Here is a 26,164-nt window from a genome sequence, read left to right as displayed (position 1 = left end):
TACCTTCAGACTAGATAAAGTTTCCCTGGCCTCAGCCTGTGAGTAGATTGGTTCTGTTTGGTTCAAAAAGAGGAACACTGCCTCTCCCTGCTTCTCCTCTGGGCTGTCAGGGCATGAGGAAAGAAAGGTGCAGAAATACTAGATGGGTTTGGGGGCTCTAAATGCAGAGAAGACTTAAGCTGTCTCTCTCCAGTAGAGCCTGGGGGGAGGTGGTGAACAGTAGAAATTAAACAGGTTTGGGGTTCTACACTCAGAGGAAGAACTGGGGGGATTGGAAGCAAAATCTCAGACTAGAAATCTGTGCTGACCTGAGCAAAGGCAGCTAAGACATCTTCATTAGAGTCCCTAATATACCCAGCTATGTGTGGGACAGTGGATAACACTTGTGAATTAAAACAACCCAGACACAGTGCAGAGCAGTGATGGCCCCGTATATTTTCTGGAGGCCTGGTATGATGTGGAACACTGGAGTTCTGCAGCTCCTAAGAAGGCACAAAGGTGAGCTGAGAAAGCCCGAGACCCAACAGAGGTCGTACTTGGAAAGAAGGGATAGCTCGTATGGGACCTATGTGGATTAATAACTAAAGACCAGGTAAGAAGAAAGGACTTCCTAGCAAATGCCTGCAATCAGGTACCAAGCATTCCATCTGCTCCCACCCTGGCCTCTGCCTACAAATGATGCCAGAACTTGGTGCTACCCTGGGCAAGAGGGGAATCCTTAAGTGGCCAAGGTCAAGTGGTTATCTCTCAAATGAAAATGGATGCTCACAACAGAGATTAAATGTATAGCAAACTAAGTTTTCATAATCTGCGTATCTGAGCTTATCCATCAAACTAAGATCTGAATAATAATTGTATCTGAATAGTAATTAGAGGTTAGTCGGATGTAAAAAGAAGGGAAGAGAATTCCAAAGGGAATAGCAGGTGTCACCTTGTTTTCAGAGAATTATATAGTTCACTTAAAATAAGGTCCTATCCCAAAAAGTTTGGTTTTGTATGTTTTTAATCCCATCAAAAGGACAGTTTTCAAAATCTATTGAAACCTAGTGGTTTCTGGTTAGTTAAGATAAGTTTTATGCTCTGTCAACCTAAAGAATAATCAGAAAGAGAGATTTTCTCAAGAACAAAGATATTTAGATTATCGGGACTAGAGAACATCACCATAGTTTGCCTTAGTAAACTACAGACATGGTCAAAGAGGTTGAGACAAGGGGAAGTTTTTAAAGGCAAAGGGGAGGAATTTACGTGGCTGTTTGCATACTAAGCCCATTGGTCTTGGAGAGCCCCCCAGCTCCTGCTGGTATCAGCTCATTGGTACGGGTGCCATTGCCAGACAAGTGTTCTGGCCAGAGCATCTTGTCTGAGCTGTTGCTGTCTTAAAGGATGTTAAAGATAAATTTGGTTACAGAAATCTGTGTGTAGGTGCCAGCTGAGCAAATCACGGGGTACTTGAGAATGAAAAGGATTATCTTATGGGGCTTTTAAAAAGTCCTTACTTATCTTAGACATGAGCACTCCCCCTTCATTACTTCCCAGCTCTAATTTTGCCTGATCTGACAAAAATAATTTCATCTTAGAATCATTGACTTTCACAACCCCATGCTGTTATTGCCTCGACCCAACTTTGCATAACATTGGGGACCATTTTGGATGACGATGTTTGGATGCCAGAGTATCTGCCCATCTCTCAGTGACCCTGTTCCTAGAGAATTACTCACCAGACTTCCATGTTTGTAATAGATAAATTTGGCAGTTATGATTTAGATCAAGAGAAACATCCAGCTTCATTTGAACCAATCAGATTCTTCCCTGGAAGTTAAGTTTAGTGGTAGTGGACTGGGGTTGTAGCTCAGTGGTAGAGTGCTTACCTAGCACCCGTGAGGCACTGGGTTCGATCCACAGTACCACATAAAAACAAATAAATAAAATAAGGGTTAAATTCTTTAAAAAAAAAAAAAAGTTTAGTGGTAGCAACAGCTAATCATTCTCAGGGTGCAGCTGGAACTGAGGGCACACAACCCCAGGAGCCCAGAGACTTTTCTTACACTGAATGGAGCAATGAAGAGAGGCAGCCTGAAGAGGGTGAAGAAAGAAGCAGATGGTAAGGGAGACCTATGTCAAAGAGCCATCTGGCCCCAGAGAGAAAATGAAAGAAGCCTGAGAGGGTGGCTCAGCTCCTGATGGCATTTCCTCAGGGACCCAGCTGTGACCCTGCTCTTGAATTCTGAGATCTGCCCTGTATGCCCTTATAGACATCCTCACCCCTTCTCACTCTTCCTTCCTTTCTGAAGCGAGTTCAAGTGAATCCCATTACTTGCATAAAAGATAATGATGTCAAAGATAAGATATTGAATATTTGTTTTCTGAGGGGGCAGCCAGTAGCCGCTACATGCCCAAGCTACATGCCCAAGAAGCGACGTTACAAGACCTACAGTTGAGATCATTCCACTCAACACGCATGCCTGTGACTCGGCAGTTTTCTCCTCAGAGTTTCCGCAAAGTCCTGGTAAATATCAGCCAACTGCTGCCCTCCCTTGTTCCCCAGTAAATTAGGTTGGCCACTTCTGCAGCCTCAGGGCATGTGGTAGTGAGTTAAGAACAATGATATTTAGATTATTGGGGACCAGAGAACATAAGGACATAGTGATGAAGATGGCCTGAGTCTCTACCAGCCCAGAACTTCTAGCTATTGTGGGACATTAAACACAAAATTATAATTCCCTTTAACTGCTGGTTAGACCTAGGGAGGGGAGCATGTCAGAGAGGCACACAGCAGAGGTGCCTAACCTAGGCTGGTGGAAGAGGAAGTGATTATCAAGAGGGAGCACAATCCTGAAAATCAGTCATCATCTATGTAGTGCTTACTGTATACCATACATTATTCTTAGCATTTTACATATATGAGCTCATTTAATCCTCGCAAGACTAAACACTACTATGCACTAGATTAATAAGCCTGTCTAAGAACACAAAACTAGTAGGGATGGAGCTGAGATTCAAACACAGACCGTGTAAACAATGAATATTTATTTACTGCTTACAGAGCTACAAACTGGGCAAATTACACGATACTCATACCCCTCCCCTAGCCCATTAGATCATTTTTATTTCTAAAATGTAAATATTCTTGGGCTTTGAAATGTGCATCTAGTATGAAGCAATTGTGGACACAGAGCTGATGTCAAGATTGGAAAAAAAAAAAGAGCATTTCTAGGCAATTCTGTCATGTTATCACACTCCAGATAATAAGGAATAGCAACTACATTATTATCAGCAATGACCTCTACACATCGGGGAGCAGGGAAAACAAACAGGATCATTTCAAGGTTGCACCAGCTGCCAGCTGAAATTACCCCATTAAGGGAAACTCCAGAGCAAGGTTGCTGGGTGACACCAAGTGCTCCTTTTCAGCAAAATCCTTTCATGCACATTTGTATTTCCTTATTTTTAAGAATGATTTTGTAGTTGCATCAGAAGATTATCATTTAGTTAATTTATCTAACAAAATATACCATCACAGTTACTTGGGAAGCTGTTGAGAGATGAATTAACTTCTAGGGTGAATGTTTCATCACTATAGAGTTTGGGTGGTATTTGGCTACAGTACATTTTGTGCTAAAAAGAGATCTAACTTTTTTTCAAAGAAATACGCTCTTGTATGTTTTCCTAAAGTGTATTTATAATTAACCAACTTAAGTATCCTACTTAGAAGTTTTTTTTGTTTTTTGTTTTTTTTTTTTCATTTTGCAATTCTAGGGCTTTGCACATACTAGGCAGGCACTCTTATCACTGAGCTACATCTCTAGCCCTAGATTATTTTTCTTGGTTTCTGTTCTTTCCTCGGCCTTTATGCCTCCTTCCCATATTTCTAAGCTCACATCTGTGCCACTCTCAGCAATTCTCTATTTCAATTTCCTTCTGGAAACTTTATAATACTTAAGTAAGAGATAATGGCCTGATTTGTGCATGAGGACTAGCAGAGACATGATGGGTCTATTTTGATTTAATCTTTTGTCTCCCTTGACATCAACTGTGTGATAGTCATTAGGGCTGTTCACAAATATCCCAGCACTGCATCCACCCACATCTGCCATGTGATGGAACTGGGCCTCCCACCTCTCTTGAAGTTACATGTGATCATATAATTTGTCTTGTCCAATAAAACATGAGTAGTGATGTGAATCTATCAACAGCATGTATTGGCCATAATGGTAATAATAATACTTTCTTTAAAAAATGGTAAATAATAATTGGTGATGAAAACATGTAGAAATTGAAATCTTCATATATTGCTAGAGGAAACATAAAATGGTGTAACCACTGCTGAAAACACTTTGGTGGTTGTACAATAGATTAAACATAAAATTACCATGTGATGCCTAGTGTGGTGGTACACACCAGCAATTCAAGAGCCAGAGGGAGGCTTTTTATCCAGATCCGCCATCTTCCAGTAATTTTCCAAAATGAAGAACACAAAGGGAAAGAGGAGAGGAACCCGATATATGTTGTCTAGGCCTTTTAGAAAACATGGAGTTGTTCCTTTGGCCACATATATGAGAATCTATAAGAAGGGTGATGTTGTAGACATCAAGGGAATGGGTATTGTTCAAAAAGGAATGCTCCACAAATGTTATCATGGCAAAACTGGGAGTCTACAATGATACCCAGCATGTTGTTGGCATTGTTAGAATAAGCAAGGGCAAGATTCTTGCCAAGAGAATTAATGTGCGTATTGGGCATATTAAGCACTCTTAAGAGCCAAGACAGCTTCCTGAAATATGTGAAGGAAAATGATCAGAAAAAGAAGGAAGTCAAAGAGAAAGGTACCTGGGTTCAGCTGAAGTGCCAGCCTGCCCCACCCAGAGAAGCACATTTTGTGAGAACAAATGGAAAGGAGCCTGAATCGCTGGAAACTATTCCCTATGAATTCATGGCATAATAAATGTAAAAAAAAAAATTAAAGGCCCATGGACTATAAAAATGATTTTTTAATTGAAAAAAAAAAGAGCCAGAGGCAGGAGGATTACAAGTTCAAAGCCAGCCTCAGCAACTTAGTGAGACCCTGTCTCAAAATAAGAAATTAAAAAGGATGTTGCTCAGTGGTCAGTGACCCTGGATTCAATCCCTGGTACAAAAAAATAAAAAATAAAAAAGAATTACCATATGACCCAACAATTCTATTCCTATAACAAAACTTGCACACAAATATTCAGAGCAGCTCAGTTCACATTAGCCAAAGATGGTATGGGGGGGGGAATATCCATCAACTGATGAATAGAGGAACAAAATATTAGAAATATTATTCAGCCATAAACAAGAATGAAACATGGTGAAGTACTGAATATATATATATATATATCTCAACAGAGATGACATTTGAAAATATTATAAGTGAAAGAAATTAGACATAAAAGATCACATATCTTATGATTCTATTGTTATGAACTGTCCGGAATAGTCAGATATCATTGAGGTAGAAGGCAGATTAATGGTTGCCAAGAGCTGAGAAAAGTGGGTCTGGGAAGTGACTGCTTAATGAGGATAGGATTTTCATTTGCAGTTGTGAAAAATTTCTGGATCTAGATAGTAGTGATGGCTTCACATCATTGTGAATATAATTAACTCCACTGAGTTGAACGCTTTGGTAAAATACTAAAATTTATGCTATATATACTATACAAGTTTCAAAAGTGAACACACATATACAGACACACACACACATACACACACACACACAGAAGCAAGCATAATTCTCTGGAGTGACCATAGAAGCATGAGTTGATACACTTCTATGAGCTGATATGCATCCATCAACCTGATTGACAAAAGGCTGACTGAGAAACAAACTTCTATTGTGTAGTCACTTGTCACAGCAGCATAACCTGCCCCATCCTCACTATAAATTATCATATTTTATTTGGTTTACCTAATCTTTTCTTAAGTCTCTTTTGTGCCAGGCACTGGGAAAACAGATGGAAAGCCTCAAACAAGTTACAAACTAGCAAAGGAAATATATATGTAAACCAAAAGGTGCTCTTTGGCATGACAGTGCCATAATTAAGGTAGATTATATGTTACAGTGAAAGTGCATAATAGAGGTAGATTATGAGTTACAGTGGAATTGCGTAACGGAGGATTTTGAGTCACAATGGAAGCACATAATAGCAGTATATTACAAGTTCCCATGCGCACATAACTGATTATGAGTAATGGTGAAGAGCACATAATAGATAGATTATGAGTTACAGTGGAAGCACAAAGGCTGGAATGGCCAATTCCTCCCTGGAAACTCAGAGAAGGCTACTCAAGAAGGCAAAGCATGAATCAAAATTTAAAAGACGTGTAGAAGTTTGCCAGATGGAAAAAGGAGAAGTTCATTTCAGGCTGATAGCAGAGCTCGCCCACTGTGCTCTTCTGTCAACCTGGGCAAGCAGTAGCTTTGCAGGCAACAAGAAATGGCAACCAGAAGATCATAAGTTAGGAAATGATGAGTGCTGGAGATGAGATAGAGAAGCTGGGAAGGTCTGGAGTCTGTACCAAATCTTGTAGCCAGTCCTTTCTAATCTTTCCATTCATGCTGCATGAGGAAAATGGAAACATATGTGGTACACTGGGGTATAACACATCTGGCCAACCTTGGCCACCCTTAGCACATCCGAGTCTACCGCAGCAGATTTAGGGAACACCTTTTGGGAAGTACTATTATAGGTAAAGGAGAATCATTGATGATACTGAAGTGAAGAAACAACATGATCAGATCCACATTCTAAATCATGGTTCAGAAGACAGATCAGTATGAGAAATTAGACTGAAATCAAACAATCTGTAAGAAGGCAGTGGAAATAATCCAGAGGAAGATGGAAGGAGTCTAAATCAGCATAGTGGCCATGAAATTAAAGAGAGTGGTCAGAGTCAAGATGTAGTTATAAAGTAGAATTAACATGTCTGATTGAATGATATGATTATTAGATTATAGATTATTAGATTTGGAGGGAGACGGTGGAGAAAGGATCTAAAAAGGCTCCCAGTCTGAGTGATTGGTAGGTCTTCCACTGGGATAGGAGAGAGATGAAGGGGAGGATTGTGAAGACAGCAGTCAGTTCAACCAGGGATCCATGTGCCCTGATAGGTAGTTAAATATCAGGGTTTTGGTTTTTGTTTTGTTTTGGTACAAGGGATTAAACTCAGGGGCACCCTACTACTGAGCTACATCCCTAGCCCTTTTGTTTTTTATTTTGAGACAGGGTCTTGTTAAGTTGCTGAGGCTGACCTCAAACTTGTGATCCTCCTGCCTCAGCCTCCAAATCACTGGGATTTTAGGTATGTACCACTGTGCCCCACATATCAGTTTCTTTTTCTTTTTTTCTTTCTTTTTTTTTTTTTTTTTGGTGGTTCTGGGATTGAACCCAGGGCCTTATGCATGTGAGGAAAGCACTCTACCAACTGAGCTATATCCCCAGCCCTCAGGTTCTTAAATATGAACTCAGAGAAAATATCAAAATGGAATTAAAGATATGGGGGTCATGGATAGATACAAATGATAGTTAAAGCCCAGAGAATGGATGGGCTGGTTGAGAGAGGATGTAAGTAAGAAATGAAAAGGACTGAGGACATTTAAGGGGAACACAAAGGTAGGGAAGCCTGTGGGGAGGAAAGCCTGGCATTTCTTTGATGCATAATGGGATCTTCTCAATTGACTGAACACTGAGACCCTTTGAACAGAGTGACTCTCTTTAATCTTCCTAAAGCCTTCTAAATGATCTATAAAGGCGCCTGTGGGAATTCCAGAAGGTTGGCTCCCTAATACGAGCTGAGTGAAAACCGAATGTTTTAAACTTTGACTGGATGTTTAAAAATTACATCATTTAAAGTAATTTTAACAGTCCTAGGTTTGGCTTTCTCTAACATTACCACAGCATTCTGTGTTTATCTGCTGATGTTTCTGCCCCTTCTCACTAGGCTGTTAAATCCTCAAGGTCCTCCAGTCTGATGTCCACCCTGGTACCTGGTTACTTAGTACACAGTTGATATACATTTGTGAACAAATATAAACGTGAGTTTTGGAGTTCACTATATGGAGAGGATGGCATAACACTTTTTGGAACTCAGGTCAAATAGTCTCTCCAAGTTTTTGCGAGAGAAATATATTAGATAGGCAACAGACATGTAGTTCTAAATGTAGTAGTGTCTCTCATGATAGTCAACATTGTAATGAGGTATGATATACACTATACTCTTATATGGTAAAAAAAAAAGAATCAACAAAAGTCGTACATAGTAACATAGGTGACTCTCACAAATATGGTATTAGAGGAACCACATGGGGGCAAAAAAAGAATGCTGTCTTCATCTATTTTGTGCTGCTAAAACAGAATTCTGGAGATTGGATAACGAAGAGCAGAGATTTATGTCTCACAATTCTAGAAGGTGGGAAGCCCAAGGTCAAGGTGCTGACATTCTGGCAAGTACTTTCTTGCTGGGTCATCCTCATGGCAGAAGGCAGAAGAACAAGAGGGAACATGTGCTAGAAAGGGAAGGGGGTCAAATTCATCAGGAATCTGTTCTCGGGACAACTCACTCATTCCCATACTAATGGCATGAATCCATTCAAGAATGCAGAGCCCTTATGACCTGATCATTTCTTAAAGATTCCACTTCTCAACACTGTTGCACTGAGGATTAAGTTTCCACCATGAACTTTGGGGCACATTCAAAGCCTAACAAATGCATACCGTATAATTCCAATCACATGAAGTTTAAAAACTAATTCTATAGTTGTAGAAATCCAGATGGCACTTAAGTTTGGAGGGTATAGTGATGTAAGGAGGCACAAAAGGGATTTTTAGGGAACTGAGCACATTCTCTTTCTTGATCTCGGTGTAATTTACTTGGGTATGCTCCATGGGTAACTGACAATTCATTGAGTTATACATTTATGACTTCCATATTTTTTGTATGATTATTCTAGTCCCATTTAAATTTTTACAAAAAATAATTATGAACATGACACTATATGTAGAAGCATCAAAGTATAATTTCTGCATGAGAACTATGAGTTGGCATTAAGCACGTAGTTGAAACTACACTTATGAACCAATAAGGAGAGTGAAAGAAGTCAGAGATTTCAGGAGGCGTGGGAGACGGCTGATTAGTAGGCTAATGACTCAAAATTTGCTGGTAAATGCACATCTGCAGGAATCGTGGCTTCTGTTAACATCATTTTAAAAGTTGATTTTCTGCTTTTTTTCATAGCATTTTACTCCAAGAAGGTTCAGATTTTAGAGGCACAGGACACCATAAGTCTGGTGCAAAGCATACAGCATCACTGTTACACCGAAAGTTGTCACAGAATGTTGATGTTGACAGTGCATAGATCTCAGGGTTCAAGCCAAAATATCAGGTGAAAGAAACTATGTTCTAAAAAGGTGCTCTCAGAAACCAGCAATCAGACGTTCTGGATGAACAGTTACCTAGGCTACCCACTTAGGGGACTGACAGTCCTGGGTGCTAATCCTACCTCCTCCCTTCCCCATCAATGTGACTTTGGGCAAGTTGCTTAACATCTCTGAGCTTCACTTTTCTATCTGTAAAATGGGGACAATAAAATTCACACATTTGTTTTGTTTGTTTTTGCTATATCCCATGATGTTTTGTTTTGCTTTCCTTTGATTTATTTCTTCTACATTTTTTATTGTGCATTACAGTTGTACATAATGATGATATTTGTTGTTACATATTCATGCATGCACACAATATAATGCATACTTTTTTTTGTTAAAGAGTACTTGCTATCTAGTGCTCTGTATGTATTGTCCCATTTCATCTTGGCAGCAGCTAGATGCTACTGCTACTTCATTTTATAGACACGAAAATAGAGGCTCAGTAAAAGGGAGGCCATCTCTTTTCTGAAGTCACATAGTTGATAAGTGGAGCACCCAAGATGGGAACCCAGAGCAGTTGACTCCAGAGTCCTGCTTTTAACAATTATGCTCAACTGCCTGATAAAGTTCACAGGAGGATTAAAAGAGTCAACATACTTAATAGTGCGTGGCATATTTTGAGTGTTTCATAAATGGTAGTTATTAAAACAAGAGCTGAGTGGAATCCAAGTCTCAAATCACAACAAATCCAAGGTTACAGTGGATTATGTAGAATCATCTGGGGCCAAGTCAAAAGCTCAGGCATGCTCCCTCTCAGAGAATCTGTAAACAAAAAGTTCTCAGAGGAGGACAGAGGTTCCCTGGGGTGTCAGAAATCATTTATGTATACAGGAGTTACCTTTTGCAGTGTGGGAACAGACCAAAGGGTAAGAAAACAAGGGAGAACTGGAGAAAGTCCCAGGTACAGGGAAAGGGAGCTGCCAAGGCCTGCAGGGTGCACCTCCAGCCCTCAATCATTGCTGGGGATGCAGCCCTGTGACTCAGGAAATGGAGGCTGGGAGAGAGAGGGGAATCATCCAGAGCATTGCACCAGCCCAGACCCAGCATGCGGACTCCCAGGCCAATCCTTCAAACTGGGAGAGGACAAAAAGCCTAGAGCTAAGACAGACCCACACCCTCTGGAACAGCAATTTTGCTAGATAATGCCAGCATTTTTTTTTTTCCATTCTCCAGCATACCTCTCCCCTTCCCTGAGGTCGGGAACCTTGCCTCTTTTGTTTCTCACTCTCTGCCTGCCAGGAATTGTAAATGGTTCAATGTAAGCATTCAAACATTAGTCAGATGTGTTACATGAAAGATGGTATGAAGATAAAGATAAACATATCAGGGACCAGAAAGGAAAATTGGCATGCATTTTTAAGTTGGAACATAGGACTTTAACGAAACTTAAAAATCTGATAAGGACTTTAAATTCTGACCCCAGAGTTCCAAGTTGACATTTTTTAGCAACTGGGGATACTTGGGTAGGTAAGTTTCAAGAGCCTGGAAGACACTATACCATGCTGCCTCTCCTCTCCTATTATTTTTACTTTTTCTATTCTATTTTCTTTTGCACTGAGGATTGAACCCAGATGTGCTCTACCAATGAGCTACATCCCCAGTCCTTTTTATTTTCTTAATTTTGAGTCAGGATCTGGATAAATTGCTGAGGCTGGCCTCAAACTTGCTGGGATTACAGGCGTGCACCACCATGCCTGGCTTCCAGTTGTTTCTTTCTTTTATGCTCATCTTCATTTTGTGAGCCAGAGCTGAAGAAAGGGCAAGACTGGTGCTGAAGAAAATACCTTGCATGCCTCGGTGTGAGTGCAGGCCTAGGTTAACTTCAACTCTGGATGCACATTGCTGGTTTATTATCTGTCGATGACACTCTCAGAAGGGTTTCCCCTGGCAACTTTTTTAACCTTTAAAAAAAATTTTTAATAACATGTACATAACACAAAATTTACCCTTTAAACGACTTTAAGTACACATTCAGAGGCATTAGTGCATTCACATGGTGACATACCATCACCACTGTTCATCCACAGAACTCTTTCACCATTCCCAAACTGAATTCCACATCCATTAAACACTAACTCCCTATTCTTTGTGTCTCCATGGATTTGACTACACTAGGCTCCTCTAATAAGTACAGGATATTTATCCTTTATGTTTGGTTTATTTCATTTGCATATACACTATGAGTACCGGGCATTCCAAAAACCTGTTCAAGTTCATGCTTTCAATTCTTCTAGGTCTACACCTAAAGTGGAATTGCTACATCGTATGGTGATTCTATGTATAATGTTTTGAGGAGTTATTCCTGGCTTTTTTTTTCTTGTTATATTTCCAGAGTCAGTTCATATCAACTATCTGAACAGTTTATTTTTCCTCTCTCTCTCTGGTATACTAGGCTACATTTATCCATTTATACCTCTCTTTTGCATGTTCCCTCTTTCATTTAACAAGGTTTTTTAGAAGTATGATCTTGTGTTTCACAGTACTGATTTTTTCCCCCCAAACATAAACATCAGGCTGCACTCTTTGGAACAAATTTCTATGTCCCGAGTCATGAGGTACATTAATTGAAAGGGTAAGAAACTATGATCTTTTTTGAAAAATAAAAAAAAAAGCAGTCTTTCAAATCAGTACCCAGGTACCAGTCTGGTAGGCATGCAGTGACATACTAGAAAAAAAGACAGTTCCTGATATACAAATGTCTCGCATGGGAACACCCTTGACATGCAAACAGTACTGGAAGTCAGGAGGCTCACTCTGGCAGTACACGAAGGTCTCCATCTGTTGCCATGGGAACAGCAAGGACAATGGACTTCCAGGTGCTAACAGGGACAAGTAGAACCCATCTCTCCTCCGCTTTCGTCTTGCTTCTTGACCTCAGAAGTGCCACCCCCACCATGCTTACTGGCATCATGGTGGGAGCTCCTGTCCTCACTGGAAGACGGAATCCCCTTAGATGCAGAAGAGTTTCAGTTGGAACATCTCATGCAATACTCTTTCTCATCCAGTCAGTGAATCCTGTCCGTTCCATCTCCATGCCACCTCAAAGTCAAGCCTTCTTCCCTGTCTCCTCTACCTGGGTCAGAATGTAACATCTGACTGTTACAATTGGCTGAGAGCAGGTCTCCCCCATCCTTCACAATAAGGGTGAGTGAAATCCATCCTCACCAACTCCGTGTCACTGTCACCAAAGCCCTGATGTAACAAAGCTCAAGGAAGAACGTCTGCATGCCTCCTAGGAGAAGCTGCAGCAGGCCCATGACTTTTGAGTCTGGTGTGGTTCATATTTTTCTTATCAGTTGTCTTTGTTTCTGCATGGCTCTTGATTAGCTAAGATGGGAGAATGAATATGACTGATACCATTCATTTCTCAAGGTCAGCAGTGGAAGGGGAGAAAGTTAAAGGAAAGAAACTACAATACTGAAATTATGCCTCCAAATCTTAGTCACAATGGTACTTTCCTTCTTTTTTTATTCTTCTCCTTTTTTAAGGATGGTATTGAAAATGAAGTGGTCAGGACACTTTCTCAATTCATCACACTTTTTTCTTTTTCTTTCTTTTTTTTGAGGGGGGGGGGTTGTTGGGGATGGCACCCAGGGCCTTACACGTTAGGCACTTCCTTTCTTCCTCTTCACACTCCCTAGCCACCATCTTCATCATTTGAAGAGGGAGATTCTTCAGACTCTCCTCACATCTACATCCTAGAATGCAACTGTGAAACTGCACCCGACTTTCCTGATATTTGGAGAAGCTTTTTGGTTGTTCCTTCATATTCATGATCTACCACCCTAACCCTCCCTCCCTGCAACAACAACAAAAGCTGTTGCATTTATTTTTAAAATTTTTTTAGATGTAGATGGACACAATATCTTTATTTATTTTTATTTCTATGTGGTGCTGAGGATCCAACCCAGTGCCTCACACGTGCAAGCAGGCTGTCTACCACTGAGCTATAGCCCCAGCCCTGTTGCATATATTTTTGATCAGCCTTAACTTCTTTTTCCAGACATGGCAATGATATATATTAATCTAGCTAGAATTCAGGTGGCCATTTGTCCCAGTTTGCCTAGGACAGTCCCAGTTTATGCCTATTGTCCTCATAAGTTTTAAAAGAGCTCACCCTTCTAATCTTAAAAAAAGAAGTTCCAGTTTGAAGGACAAACTGTATGTTCACCCTAGGTAAAAATACATCTTGATTTTCCAGTAAAATGTTTTCCAGGGGCTGTTAATGACATATTATTTGCAGAGCAACTCTGTAAAGTAGGAAGAGAAACATTTCATCTCTATTTGATAAAGAATATTAATCAAGGCTTCAAGGGGTACAGTTGTGACTGTCTGAGGTCACACACTCAGGCCAGAATGTAGGATTCCTAGAGTCTAGTACTGTTTCCATTTGTGGAGATGTCTGAAAAAAGACAAACCTCACTCTCTTGTTTGGTAATTTGCTTGGAGACTGGACTAGAATGGCTTACACACCTTCATCTTTGCCCAGAGAATGTCCTGTCACATTTAGAGCAAGCAAAGGAATGAAAAAAGAAGTACTTAAACATAAAGAGACCAGCTGCAGCAGTGTATGCCTGTAATCCTAGAGGCTCAGGAGGCTGAGGCAGGAAAATCACAAGTTCCATGCCAGCCTCAGCAATATAAAGAGACTCTAAGCAACTTAGTGAGACCCTGTCTTAAAATTAAAAAATAAAAAGGGCTGAGGATGTAGCTCAGTGGTAAAGCGTCTTTGTGTTCAATCCCCAGTACCACCCCTGCAACCCAGCACACGCGCGCGCCCGCGCACACACACACACACACACACACACACAGAAAGAGACACCAGCATAAAGGGACTGTTAGTGAATCCTGAGGTCAAATGACATGTATCTTTGATCTTACTAGATAAGATAATTTGTATCTTACATTTGACTCAATCAGGATGCCTTAGTTAACAACAATAACAACAAAAAACAGATTAATAATGTGTTGTGTCCTAACTATTGCAAAAAGCACCTAAATGAGTTCTGCTTCGCCTTATATATTTTTCCCAATGATTACACATTACTTCCCAAACCAGTAAAATAGCAATGAGACAAGAGAGAAACAGACAACAAGCCCCTGGTGGGTTAAAGACAGGCACAGTGTTCTGCAGTCTCCAGGGTATCCCAAAGGTGCGGAATGCGGTGCCATACCAATACATAAATACTCAATCTCTGAATCTCAAGAGAAGGTCACAGGGACCCGCGGCGCCAGGGCTGGAAACCCAGCGTCCCTCCCTGTCTGTGCAAAGACAGAGAGAGGACCAGTGTGCCCTGGGAAGGATGGTCCAAAGCCGCTGGCCCGTCTAGCCTGACCGCAGCCCCACCAGGGAGGCGGCGGATCTGCCCCTGGGCAAGAAGCTCCGGGAGAAGCACTCAAGAGGGCAGCGGAGGACAGAAGCGCGGTCCCAAGGGAGCAGGGGAGTCGGGAGGGAGCGCGCGCATGCGCACGAGCGCCACCGCCGGCCGGAAGAACAGGGCAGCCGAGCGGCTGCTGTCGGCGCCAGACGGCGCGCCGGCCGCCGGGAGAGCGTGGGCCACGAGATGGGGCCCCAAGAGAGCGCCCAGGAGCGCGCCGGGGAGCCTGCCGAGCTTCTGGAGTCTGGGCTGCAGCTGACCGACCACGCGCCTTCGAACGCCAGCGAGGAGCCTACGGACGCCGAGGCAGCCGGGGCACCCGGAGGCGGCAGATGCTGGCTCTGCAGATCCTCGCCGTGCTGCTCTCGCGCGGAGCCCGGTGAGTGCGCGTGCGGCCCGGGCGCGGGTCTCACCTGGGGGCCGGGCGGGGGCCGGCGGGCTGGGGCTGGGGTCTCCGCAGACAGGGTACAGTGACCACCGCGCCTCCCTCAGCATTCCGCCCCGCGCCCGGGAAGACCGTCGAGCTGTCACCTGGGGGCTGCAAAGCACAAGCCCCTCCGTGCCCCCGCCGGCGCCAAGACTGGAGAAAGTTTCGGATTGTGTTCGCAACCCTTTGCGGATTCTAAGGCTCCTCCTGTAATTAGTGTTGCTGGCAGGACCTTGGAGTCAGATTGCTGTTTGTTGTGCCCTCCCCGAGGAAGTAGTAGGTGGGAGGTTAGCGAGAGAGGCCAAGGCCGAGGTTAAAAGAAAGCTGACCCTCAAAAACTTATCTCGGTCCTAAACCCGACTCCTTGAAGAGGAAGTTGAAAAGCATGTCTGCTCCAAAAAAGTGTTTGTCCCAGAACCTTAGACTCTTGGAAAGGCAAAGTTGAGTAGGACCATTGGTGCTTAACCTTTGGAGAATAGGAGGACTTTTTAGCAACTTATGCAAAACTCCCTGTTAAGGATTTCCTAGTCCTCAAAGACAGGAAACCCCTTCCGCACCCCACCCCCCTCTACCCTGTGACAACCCTTGGTCTCTGACAAAGAAGAAAAGTGAGTTCCAGGAAAGTGAGGATTTGGGGAGAGTTTGTTTTGTTTTGTTTTGTTTTTGTTTTTCTTCCAAGGTCTGACTGTGTGAAACACTGCAGGTCTGAGCAGCACCAGCTTTAGGATCCCAGCTTGTCAAAGACCCAGCCCAAGGCCTTTTCCATGGCACAGCTTCCTAGAAGGAAACATAGTGAGGTCTCGTTTTAAGACCAAGTTATAATGTTTGCATCCCCAGATCTCCTGGATCTCCTCCCTTAAATGTGACCTGGGATTTCTATGTCTCTTAATTTTATCTCCTTTATCTTAATTTTGCCTCAATATTACCTCCTCACTGTATGCACTTTACCCAATTTAGAGAGACAAGCCCTGGAAGATGATTCTTGCTCCATTTCTTCCTTAAGTGCTCATAGAAACTTGTCCGATTTTTGGTCATTTATACAAGCACTGGTACCTCTAGAGCCAGGTTACCTCAAATTGGTCAGTGAGCAGCTCTTGAAGAGGTCAGTTTCTCACCTTATCAGCCAGTGGCTAAATGTCATAAATCCTAAGTCAATCCTTGCAAAGTCATGAACATTTCCTCTTTGTGAATCAACAAGGAATACTTAACACATGGCAAAATGACAAACCTGTGTTGAGCACACCTAAGAATCTTGTGGTGTCTTTTAACTTCAAAGAAAATTCCTAACAATAAGACTTAGTAATAGTTATTGTAAGGCAATCAGATAACAATCTGAAAAGAAGATTGTCATAAAAAGTATTTTAAACCACTATACTGTTGTCATGGAACTTTTTGACTGTCTCCTTTTTAGACTCTATCTAAGTAGTTATCTTAACAATGTTGATGTTCAAGTTCAGGTTAGAATTCTTACCCATTTTTCTTGCATTCTTGCATGACCCTAACAGACAGTGTACAGCTGTCCTAAGAGATCTTTTTGCTTTCTTCAGGAATAATGTAGATCTTAGGCTGAAGCAGGGAGAAGTTGGCTTAGTACTGGGCCTTGTATCTTCCTGGAAGGAGTGAGTTCTGTTGACCAGTAGTGGTCCTCAAATAATGGAGCTTTTACAGCCCCAGAGGTTCTGTTTCAGTGGGTCTGGGGTGGGGCTTGGGAATTGAGTTTTTTAAAGTTACTCAGGGGATTCTAATTCCCAACCAGATTTGTGATCACCAGTTTAAAGCAGAGGCTCAAAGAGCTGAGCAAATTTTCAGTTTCCTTTGGGAAATTACACTTACTTAATTTGAATTATTTAGGGTTGCCACATTATTGGATATGTTCCATGTGCTCGTGGAAATACATTACATGAGCACACACCTCTCTGGGTTATCCCACCCTGTTGCTCATCTCCATTGACAGAATTGAAATTATTATTCAGTAAAAGACTGAGGTTTGCCTGAGTATACCCGTTCCTCACCCTCATCCCTCACCTTCATTAACAAATAATCAGATTCAGCTAAGCCTTCTAACATCTGTCCTGTCCAATCCGGAAACATGAGCCTTAAGTATTTATAGGTTTAAAGAAAAAAAGTGTGTATGTGTTTTAAAGGGAAAGATCATCAGAGCCAAGAGTGTAAAATTACCTTTTAAAACAGTTAAATATCATGTTAAACTGAAATTTTCCTGGAGAAAAATTGACAAGTTTAGGTTGGAGGACATCCTTGAATTATAGAGCAGGGAGATGTTTTCTGTCCTTGACCTTCTCATTCTGTTCTGAGGGTACAGTTTCTATGTATCGTGGGCTGGGTTGCTTTTAAGAAAAACTGTTTTATTTGGATCTGAATTCTGAAATTTCAGAAGTTAAACTCCAGGGCTGACCACAGGCAAGGCATGCATTTTGTGGTACTTAACTTGGAAGTCCTCTAAAACTTCCTTCTCATGGCCTGAGTGGGCATATGCAGTTCACTTCTGCACTATTTGAATATGTAGGGACAGAATAGAACATAGAAGGTTCTGGCACCTATAAGAGTTAATGGTTGCTAGCTTCAAAGCAGTCTCTCCAGATGTGCAGAAGAGGAAGAGTGGAGGTCTCTGATGAGAGGGGGTATCTTTGACTACAAAGGTCAGGCTATACAGTGACCCCGGAAGGACTGCATCATCACACTTTGGTCTTGATTTTTAGTCACTTGTGGGCAAAGGTATCTAACTGACATGAGGATGTTGAGAAGGACATTTAAAAAAAAAAACATTGTTATGCAATAGTGTTCTATAGCTGAGTAACACATTGTACCTTCCTAGATTGAAATGATAATCCTAGTTTTCCAGCAAATTGTACATGTTCACACACTCATCATGTTCAGTGTGCTCTTAACTGACATCAGTCAGTTGTATTTCCTTCTTGTCCTCAGTGTGTGGTCTTTTAGGGAGTGTTCTGCTTACCTTGCTCTGTTTGCTTTCATTGACCAAGGAGTGACAGTGAAAGCAGGTTCTACTCCTGTGACAGGAAACTAAGACAAGAAGGGGCTAAACACAGATTGTCATTAGCAGATTGAACACTGGATGCTCTGGAGAAAGCACAAGTTTCCTGGTTCAGATGAAGCAAAGAAATAAGGATTAGATGAAGTGAGTCTCTGCAAAACTCCTGGGAGTCAGAGGGCACTGGGGACCCTGCAGCCCCTGCCCTCAACTGGAAAGATGAGTCGTGAACCATGTTACGTATGTGATTTACAGTTCAGGATTCCATAACAGAGAACCTTCCCATGTTATGTTGTTGCCAGTCCTGTTAGACTCTTAAGTCTTTTGTGAAGTTCTCTCATATTCTTTGATTTCACCAAATATTTATTCAGGGTCTTCCATCTGCCAGGCAGGGACAGGATAGCTGAGATCCTAGCCCTGGAGGAGCTCACGGGCTCACCAAATCAACAAATGATCAGATAACCCTGTTATTAACTGTTTTCCAGAAAAGAACACTTTCTTCAAAAAGCCATGTTCACTAGTGAGAGGGGAAGTATTTTTCACTTCCATCTTGACAAGTGTTTCTTGAAGATTTCTCTCACTGCCTTGGCAAGCTTTTTGCTTCGTGACTTGTAAGAGAGGGTGATTCTTCAGTAAGCCAAAGGAAATCCATTTTATAGGGTGAAACAGTATTTTTTAAATGGTTTAAATTGTTGCCCTTATCTAGGGGTTCTTCATAATTGATGGGGGAAATGGTACAGGTCCAAAAAATGGATATGCTTAGAAGGAAGTATTTGTAGTCTGTTAGCCATTGACACAGTTCCATTTTTCTCAATTTTTAAGTGCAAATGATGTAAAAAAAAAAAAAAAAAAGTACACTGGGAAGCAAGGACTAACCAGAATTTAATCTTTTTCAGAAACCAAGAAGAAAGCACCCTGTCCTGGACTTGGCTTGTTTTACACATTATTGTCTGCCTTCCTTTTCTCAGTGGCCTCTTTATTTGTTAAAAAAGTACAAGACGTCCATGCTGTAGAAATTAGTGCATTTCGATGTGTGTTCCAAGTGCTAGTTATTATCCCTTGCTTAATATACAGAAAGTAAGTATTTCTTAAAGCTGCAAAGTAGAAGCTATTAATAAATGTATGTCAATCTTTTGACCTGCCTTATTTTCTCTACAGTATCTGCTTTATCATAGATTTACCAGTTTCTATACCCCTTAGCTCTGATAAGTAAAAAGGCACATGAATCTATCCACACAAGATGCTGTTGTAAGCGCTTACCACATGTCCACAAAAGGAGGAGAGAGAGTCATTCACCACCACTACCCCGCTTTGAAAATAAAGCTTTCCCTATATAATTCCCTTCACCTTGTACCACCTTCCCTTCTTCCCTTTGGCATCACTAGTATTTGGAAGGAAAAAAGTAAAGGTAAGGAAGTAGTGGTGTCTCCTAGAGTCAGAGGTTTCTTTAAATGAAACAGGCTGCTCTCTTACCAGTGTAGGCACAAGGCCATAGTAGTTTAAGATTTAGGTCTTCCCCAGAAAGCTATAAGGATAAGGATAACCTTGAACAAGGTCTTTCTGGCTACTTTCGTATTCAGCTTCCTCCTTTGGAATGATACTCTGTCTTCTGCCCTGCAAGGTGGTTTGCAAGAGTCAAGTAAGATTTATTCTAGGTCAGAGTGCTTTGTGTATGTAGAACATAACAGTATATGAACACTATATTTATTGTCCCCTCACTGTTCCCCCCACATCCCTCCATCCCTGCCAATACCTCTTTGGCTTCCCTGTGGAATCCCCCATTCTCCCCAGGATTAAATCATGCGTTCTCAGGTTGTTATAACCTACACACACCCCAGTGTACTTTGAACCCTGGGAGAGAGGCCAGTGGGTCCCTATTAGCTGGCTGCCTGGCTCTCCCTGTCTATGGGCAGAGATGCTTAAACCCCAAATTAAAATCTTTACCCGTTTGCCACCTAAGTCTCCTTGTGTCTCCTAACATGATGCCAATTCACTTAGAAGAGTTTCACTCCATGTCTTGAGTGAGGAATTGTTGCAAAAAGTGAAAATCTACTAAGATAAATGTTATCAGGATTTCCAGTGTGAATATGTGCAACTCTTGATAACTTAAGAAAATAAATGATGATAAGATAAGAAATTTGTACTAGTGGCAACAGAACTCAGCCTAACATAACCACCTTCTCCATTTGGGGATGAAAATATTGTCACAAGAGTTTTCTTAAAATCTTTGGCCCTAATCTGTTTTGACACATTTTATGTTTCACTATCACAGAAGACTAACTCCTGGCTTTTCAAAAAATGGGCCGAGGGTAGCCACTCTTTGATTTCTAATTCTGAATATCCAGAGCTGTCCGGATATTATCCAAACACTACACATGCTTTTGTAATGTATTTTAACTCTTTTGTCATAAGGATAACAAAAAGTTGTTTCACATTCAGTGGCTAAAGTAAATTTTCACTTTGCTTCAACTTTTATAGAAAAACTCATGAGATTGAGAGTGCACATTCGCTAGGATCAAATTTCCCTTTACAGTGCTAATAAATTTTGAAATTATATTTATTATAAAAATGACACATTTTCATCATAAAAATTTTGGAGAAAATAAGGAAAATTATGAGTCTACCTGCTAAGGTATAACTATTAACATCCAACCTATTTTCCTTTTTATCTTTTTTGCAAACATAAAAATCATAGATGTATGTATAATATCTATATTTACTGATTTATATTGTTTATGAGATTCTTGTATGCTATTTTTGCTTGTACTGTGAACACTTTTAATGTCATTAGCTATACTTAAAAAACATTTTTTAAAGGTATATAATATTCAGTGGCAGATATTATGATTAATTTATTATTCCCTTTTGATATTTAGTACTTTTGAAATGTTTACACATTTTGCTTGAAAAACAAATACCAAGTTCACTTAATATGCATTTCTTCATTTGAATTTACAGAACTGGGTTTATAGGTCCAAAAGGTCAACGAATTTTCCTCATTCTCAGAGGAGTCTTTGGTTCTACTGCCATGATCCTTATATACTATGCTTTCCAGACAACGTCCCTCGCAGATGCCACAGTTATCACGTTTAGCTGCCCAGTGTTTACATCTCTATTTGCTTGGATATTTCTCAAGGAAAAGTATAGCCTTTGGGATGCTTTCTTCACCTTGTTCACAATCACTGGAGTGATCCTTATCGTGAGACCACCATTTTTGTTTGGTTCCGACACTTCGGGGATGGAAGAAAGTTATTCAGTCCATCTTAAGGGAATGATTGCGGCAATCGGACATGCCGTGTTTGCTGCGGTGACTCTAGTTATCCTAAGAAAAATGGGAAAATCTGTGGACTACTTTCTGAGCATTTGGTATTATGTCATACTTGGCCTCACTGAAAGCATCATCGTCCTCTTTATAATAGGAGAATGGAGTGTGCCTTACTGTGGCTTGGACAGGCTGTTTCTTATACTCATTGGGTTCTTTGGTTTGGGGGGTCAGATATTTATCACAAAAGCACTTCAAATAGAAAATGCAGGACCCGTAGCACTAATGAAGACAATGGATGTGGTCTTTGCTTTTATTTTTCAGATTATTTTCTTTAATGACATACCAAGCTGGTGGACAGTGGGTGGTGCTTTCTGTGTAGTAGCCAGTAGTGCTGGAGCAGCCATTCGTAGATGGTTCCAGAGTTCCAAATGAAGCATCATTGCTGAAATTGATATTTTTTTCAAGTACACCATCAACCATTTCAAATACACACACACACACCTGGAAATTTGCAATTATTAATTGATTATATTTAATAAATTTCATAAATAAAGTACCATTTTTGGATATGGTATGTCTTTAATTAAGAATAGCTATCCTGGGTAGTCTAGCAAAATTTTTTGGTAGTTTTCTGTTTTGTTTTTGCTGTTGTTGAGGTGGCCTTGATGAGAAGAGAGCTCATTATTTGAAGAAAAACTGCAAAAAAATTTATGACTCTTAATAATATATAATTTTTAAACATATTTTTGGTACTGATGGGATTTGAGTGGGGAAATTTTAGAAATTATTTTAGCTGTGTAGAGCCTAAGAAACTTATTGATAATGCTGCTATCATTAGTATTATGTTAACAATTCATTTGCAACATAATTCCATTTAGGATGCCAAAACTGAAGTTTGGTATAGGTGCCTACTTATTGGTATTAATAGTCAAATGAATTGGCCTTATTTTTGAGGATTTTATAAATGATTACCAATCATACTTTTAACTCATTTGTGCCTTTTCATTTTGATGGTGGAGTTTTTATATGTAACCTTTAAAAAGTCTTTAAATGACCAAATTTGGTCAGTAATTTTCTGTTTCAGTGGCATTAGCAACTGTAGATATCATTTTATAATTCTGTCCTCTTTTGTTTTTTGACATTGCATTATTTTTTTTTTTTGACACTGCACTATTTTTTTTTAAACATTCCAAGATTTCCAGTCTTTAAATCACAAGAGCAAAATCTTGGCATGATCAGTGTGCACACTTCTATCCTGAAGTGTTTTCTTCTCACTTGAGATGTGATTTTTCTATAAATTCTCCTTGAATTTATAGTGTGATGCCAAATAAAATTTTCTCAGGATCTTATTAGGTTGAAACCTATAATATTGCTAAGATTTTACTATTTTAACTTACAACACTCACTTTCATTAGGTTTATCCTAATAGGTATCTCCCTTACCTACTGAATCACTATCTTTGGACTATAGACTTTAAGTAACTTTTAAAAATGCAGTTCTACTATTAAACTTAGTCTTTTTTCCTTTATGAGATTATATGTAATAATGCTTATGCTATACATTAAATGTAATGACCTGTGAACCCCACAGTTCATTGACTTTTATAGTTTCTTACATAGAAAAAAAAAAATCACTGGGAAGTTCTAGTGTTTTAGCATGATGTTAACTATCAAGCTGCACCACGATACATCATGAATTCAAAGAATACATTTTTTTTATCTGGAGCATCTTCTGGCCAATATTCTCCAGTTGAAGAAAGAATTGGGTATCTAGGAAAGTGTGGCAGGTTAGTCCCAATATAGGAAATACATGCACATGAACCTTTAGTGGCCTCCAACGCTTACTGTGTCAGATACATCATCTATCATTATCTTAAGCTGTTGAGTAGAAAGGCTAAAGGTTCTTTCCCACCCTCTCATTACAATTCTTCCAAAGTAAGGAATTTGATTTCTGGGATTTATGCTTTGGTGAGAAAAGACCTTTTCCAGTAATTCCAAAAGGGAACTTTAGGCTTTTGGTTATCTAGTTAACTAATGCTTTTCACCTGACAAATGCTAAATGAAGTCTCTCTTTAGGTGAGTCAGCTCAATCAACTTTTACCTAACTTGCAATATTGGAATTAAAACTTGTGAAAGTATCATTTTGAAAGTACTGTGGATAATTTAAAAATCTGAGCATTTTTGAGCTCAAAAGTATCTTAGAAATCATCATATAGGAGCCATGCTCCATAGATTAGAGATGACAGAGAGGAGATCTGCCCAAGATGGGTTTTCATGGCCTCCCCCCACATACTGTCATGAAAAAAATATAGGGAAAATGAACCACACCTGGAGCTACCTAAGATGGATTAATTCCAGTTTTCTACCTTGCAAAATAAAAGAATCTATAGGATCTTGAAAGTTAAATCCCTTTGGACCTATATTCTAGAGACATGTTTTATTTCAACAGTGTGGCTTTAGTACTTGAATGACGCCATATATGACTAAAGTTAAAGAAAACATTTCTTCTTCCAACTTTTACAGGGTATGATTCTTAAACACTTCTAATGTCCAAGGTGTATACAAGGCTATGTGTTGTAACAATTATGGGTGTGTATATTTTTGCAAAGATTGTAGTTTCTATATCTCTAAAAGGAAAATATTTTTCATAACTTGTTTTTATAAGTAATAAAATCATATGAAAGTTATATGTTGATTTTCATGATTATAGAAAATTTTGTATGTAAAATAACATTTCTCATTTTCATCATGTGCTTCAAAAGTCCTTCTCTGCAGAAGATTGACCTTTAGCTATATAGCTGGCATGTATTCTCAAATTTCAAGTTGTTTATCTGTCCGTCTTCCACTGTCACTTCAACTCTGACATCTCTAAAATAAAGGCACCAATTTTCTGTTCTAATAAGCCCTTTATTTTTCTAGACCCTCAGAGGTTGTAGAAGTTTTAAACTCTGTACTTTTGGTTCTCACGGCTGATCTGTTACTAAATCCTGGGATATCTTATTTTTGTCTTGTGAATTCATTGTTTCCTTATTATTTCCTTGGCCATTTCCATCATCGTCTAAGACTTACCCCAGCCCTGATTTATCACAACAGTGCCCTCATTGGGTTGCCTGCTTTTTTTTTTTTTTTTTTTTATTGTTGGTTGTTCAAAACATTACATAGTTCTTGATATATCATATTTCACACTTTGATTCAAGTGGGTTATGAACTCCCATTTTTACCCCATATACAGATTGCAGAATCACATCAGTTACACATCCATTGATTTACATATTGCCATACTAGTGTCTGTTGTGTTCTGCTGCCTTTCCTATCCTCTACTATCCCCCCTCCCCTCCCCTCCCCTCCCATCTTCTCTCTCTACCCCCTCTACTGTCATTCATTTCTCCCCCTTGTATTATTTTTCCCTTTCCCCTCACTTCCTCTTGTATGTACTTTTGTATAACCCTGAGGGTCTCCTTCCATTTCCATGCAATTTCCCTTCTCTCTCCCTTTCCCTCCCACCTCTCATCCCTGTTTAATGTTAATCTTCTTCTCATGCTCTTCGTCCCTACTCTGTTCTTAGTTACTCTCCTTATATCAAAGAAGACATTTGGGGTTGCCTGTTTTCAACTCTTCCACTCTGATCCTGTGTCCAGGCTAGATTAATCTCCCCAAGCCCCACTTTGATTGTTACTCTGGTTCTCATGAAGCCACAGTGGTGCCTTCGGCCCACCCTCATATCAAAGTGATTCATCTGGCCCTGCTCCCACTTCTCCACCCTGATTTCCCTCCTCCCAACACAAACTTGATACTTGTGCCAGTCTTCCCACTAACTCCCACATCTGTCAGTAGCATCCTCCCTCTGTGGTTGCCCTGCTTTCCTCCCCTTCTGTTATTTGCCTTGTGAAGTCTGTCAGCCTCTGGCAGTGGCTCTGCTAGTGCTCTGCTTGTTCCACTGCCTCCAGCTTCTCACCCACATAATCCACCTTGAAGCAGTGGTCAAAGCACCAGATTAGGAGTAAAGACTTGAGTGTGATTTTGTCTTTTTCCAATCAGGCACTCACTTAATGTACCTGGGCCTGTTTTCCTCATTTGTTACACAGAAATACAGTACTCACCTAAGCCATCCTACAAGTGAGTGCCATAGACTTGTACACGAAAAGGACAAAAACATGGAGTACTGAACTGTGGTTAATACTGTAGTGTTGATCATTCACTCTCCTCTTCAAAATGATGTCTACCCTGGGTATGGTGAACAGCCTCACCATGTCAGAATGCAAACCCCCTTGACTCCAAGCACAGAATTCTGTTATTGGGTAGCTTTTATTTCCTGGCCAGTTGGCTCATGGAGAACTGCTGCATGCCACTGCTCCTTTTAGTTTATGCATAGGTGTTGCCATGTCACCAGTTGGCTAGTTCTCTGTGGGAGTTGTGCTTGGCTCTGAGTGGGGTAATGGGTCTGATTATCTGTGTTTCCCATGCACTATTCTCTTCCCTCTGATGATTCTTCAGGCCTCTTCTCTGTTCCCCCAAATATTAATTAGCTTCTTGAGAGTAATCTAGTGATAAGAAAGATTTCCTTGATAACACCCCAGATCTGTGTATGGATCTGTGGTCAGCAGTGGGCATTAGAATTTGGTTATTGTGTCATTTGGGCACATGA

General features: G+C 40.5%; 1 protein-coding gene and 1 pseudogene across 2 annotated transcripts; both read left to right on the top strand.

Moving 5' to 3' along the window:
• Nucleotides 1-4,463: 4,463 nt before the first annotated feature.
• On the top strand, nt 4,464-5,041 carry LOC114096393 (large ribosomal subunit protein eL21-like; annotated as a pseudogene).
• Nucleotides 5,042-14,922: 9,881 nt separating this feature from the next.
• On the top strand, nt 14,923-23,724 carry Slc35g1 (solute carrier family 35 member G1). 2 transcript variants are annotated; one of them, XM_027939960.2, is made up of 3 exons: nt 14,923-15,197; nt 19,152-19,332; nt 21,214-23,724. In XM_027939960.2, the coding sequence occupies exons 1-3, from the start codon at nt 15,005-15,007 to the stop codon at nt 21,950-21,952; spliced, it is 1,113 nt and encodes a 370-aa protein (XP_027795761.1). In that variant the 5' UTR covers nt 14,923-15,004; the 3' UTR covers nt 21,953-23,724. The 2 variants fall into 2 exon arrangements, with proteins under 2 accessions (XP_027795761.1, XP_071467182.1); XM_071611081.1 differs by lacking the exon at nt 14,923-15,197 and adding an exon at nt 15,260-16,037.
• The last annotated feature ends 2,440 nt before the right edge of the window (nt 23,725-26,164 follow it).

The sequence above is a fragment of the Marmota flaviventris genome, chromosome 4, assembly GCF_047511675.1.
Source record: "Marmota flaviventris isolate mMarFla1 chromosome 4, mMarFla1.hap1, whole genome shotgun sequence".
NCBI lineage: Eukaryota > Metazoa > Chordata > Mammalia > Rodentia > Sciuridae > Marmota > Marmota flaviventris.
This window is presented reverse-complemented; position numbering and strand designations above follow the sequence as displayed.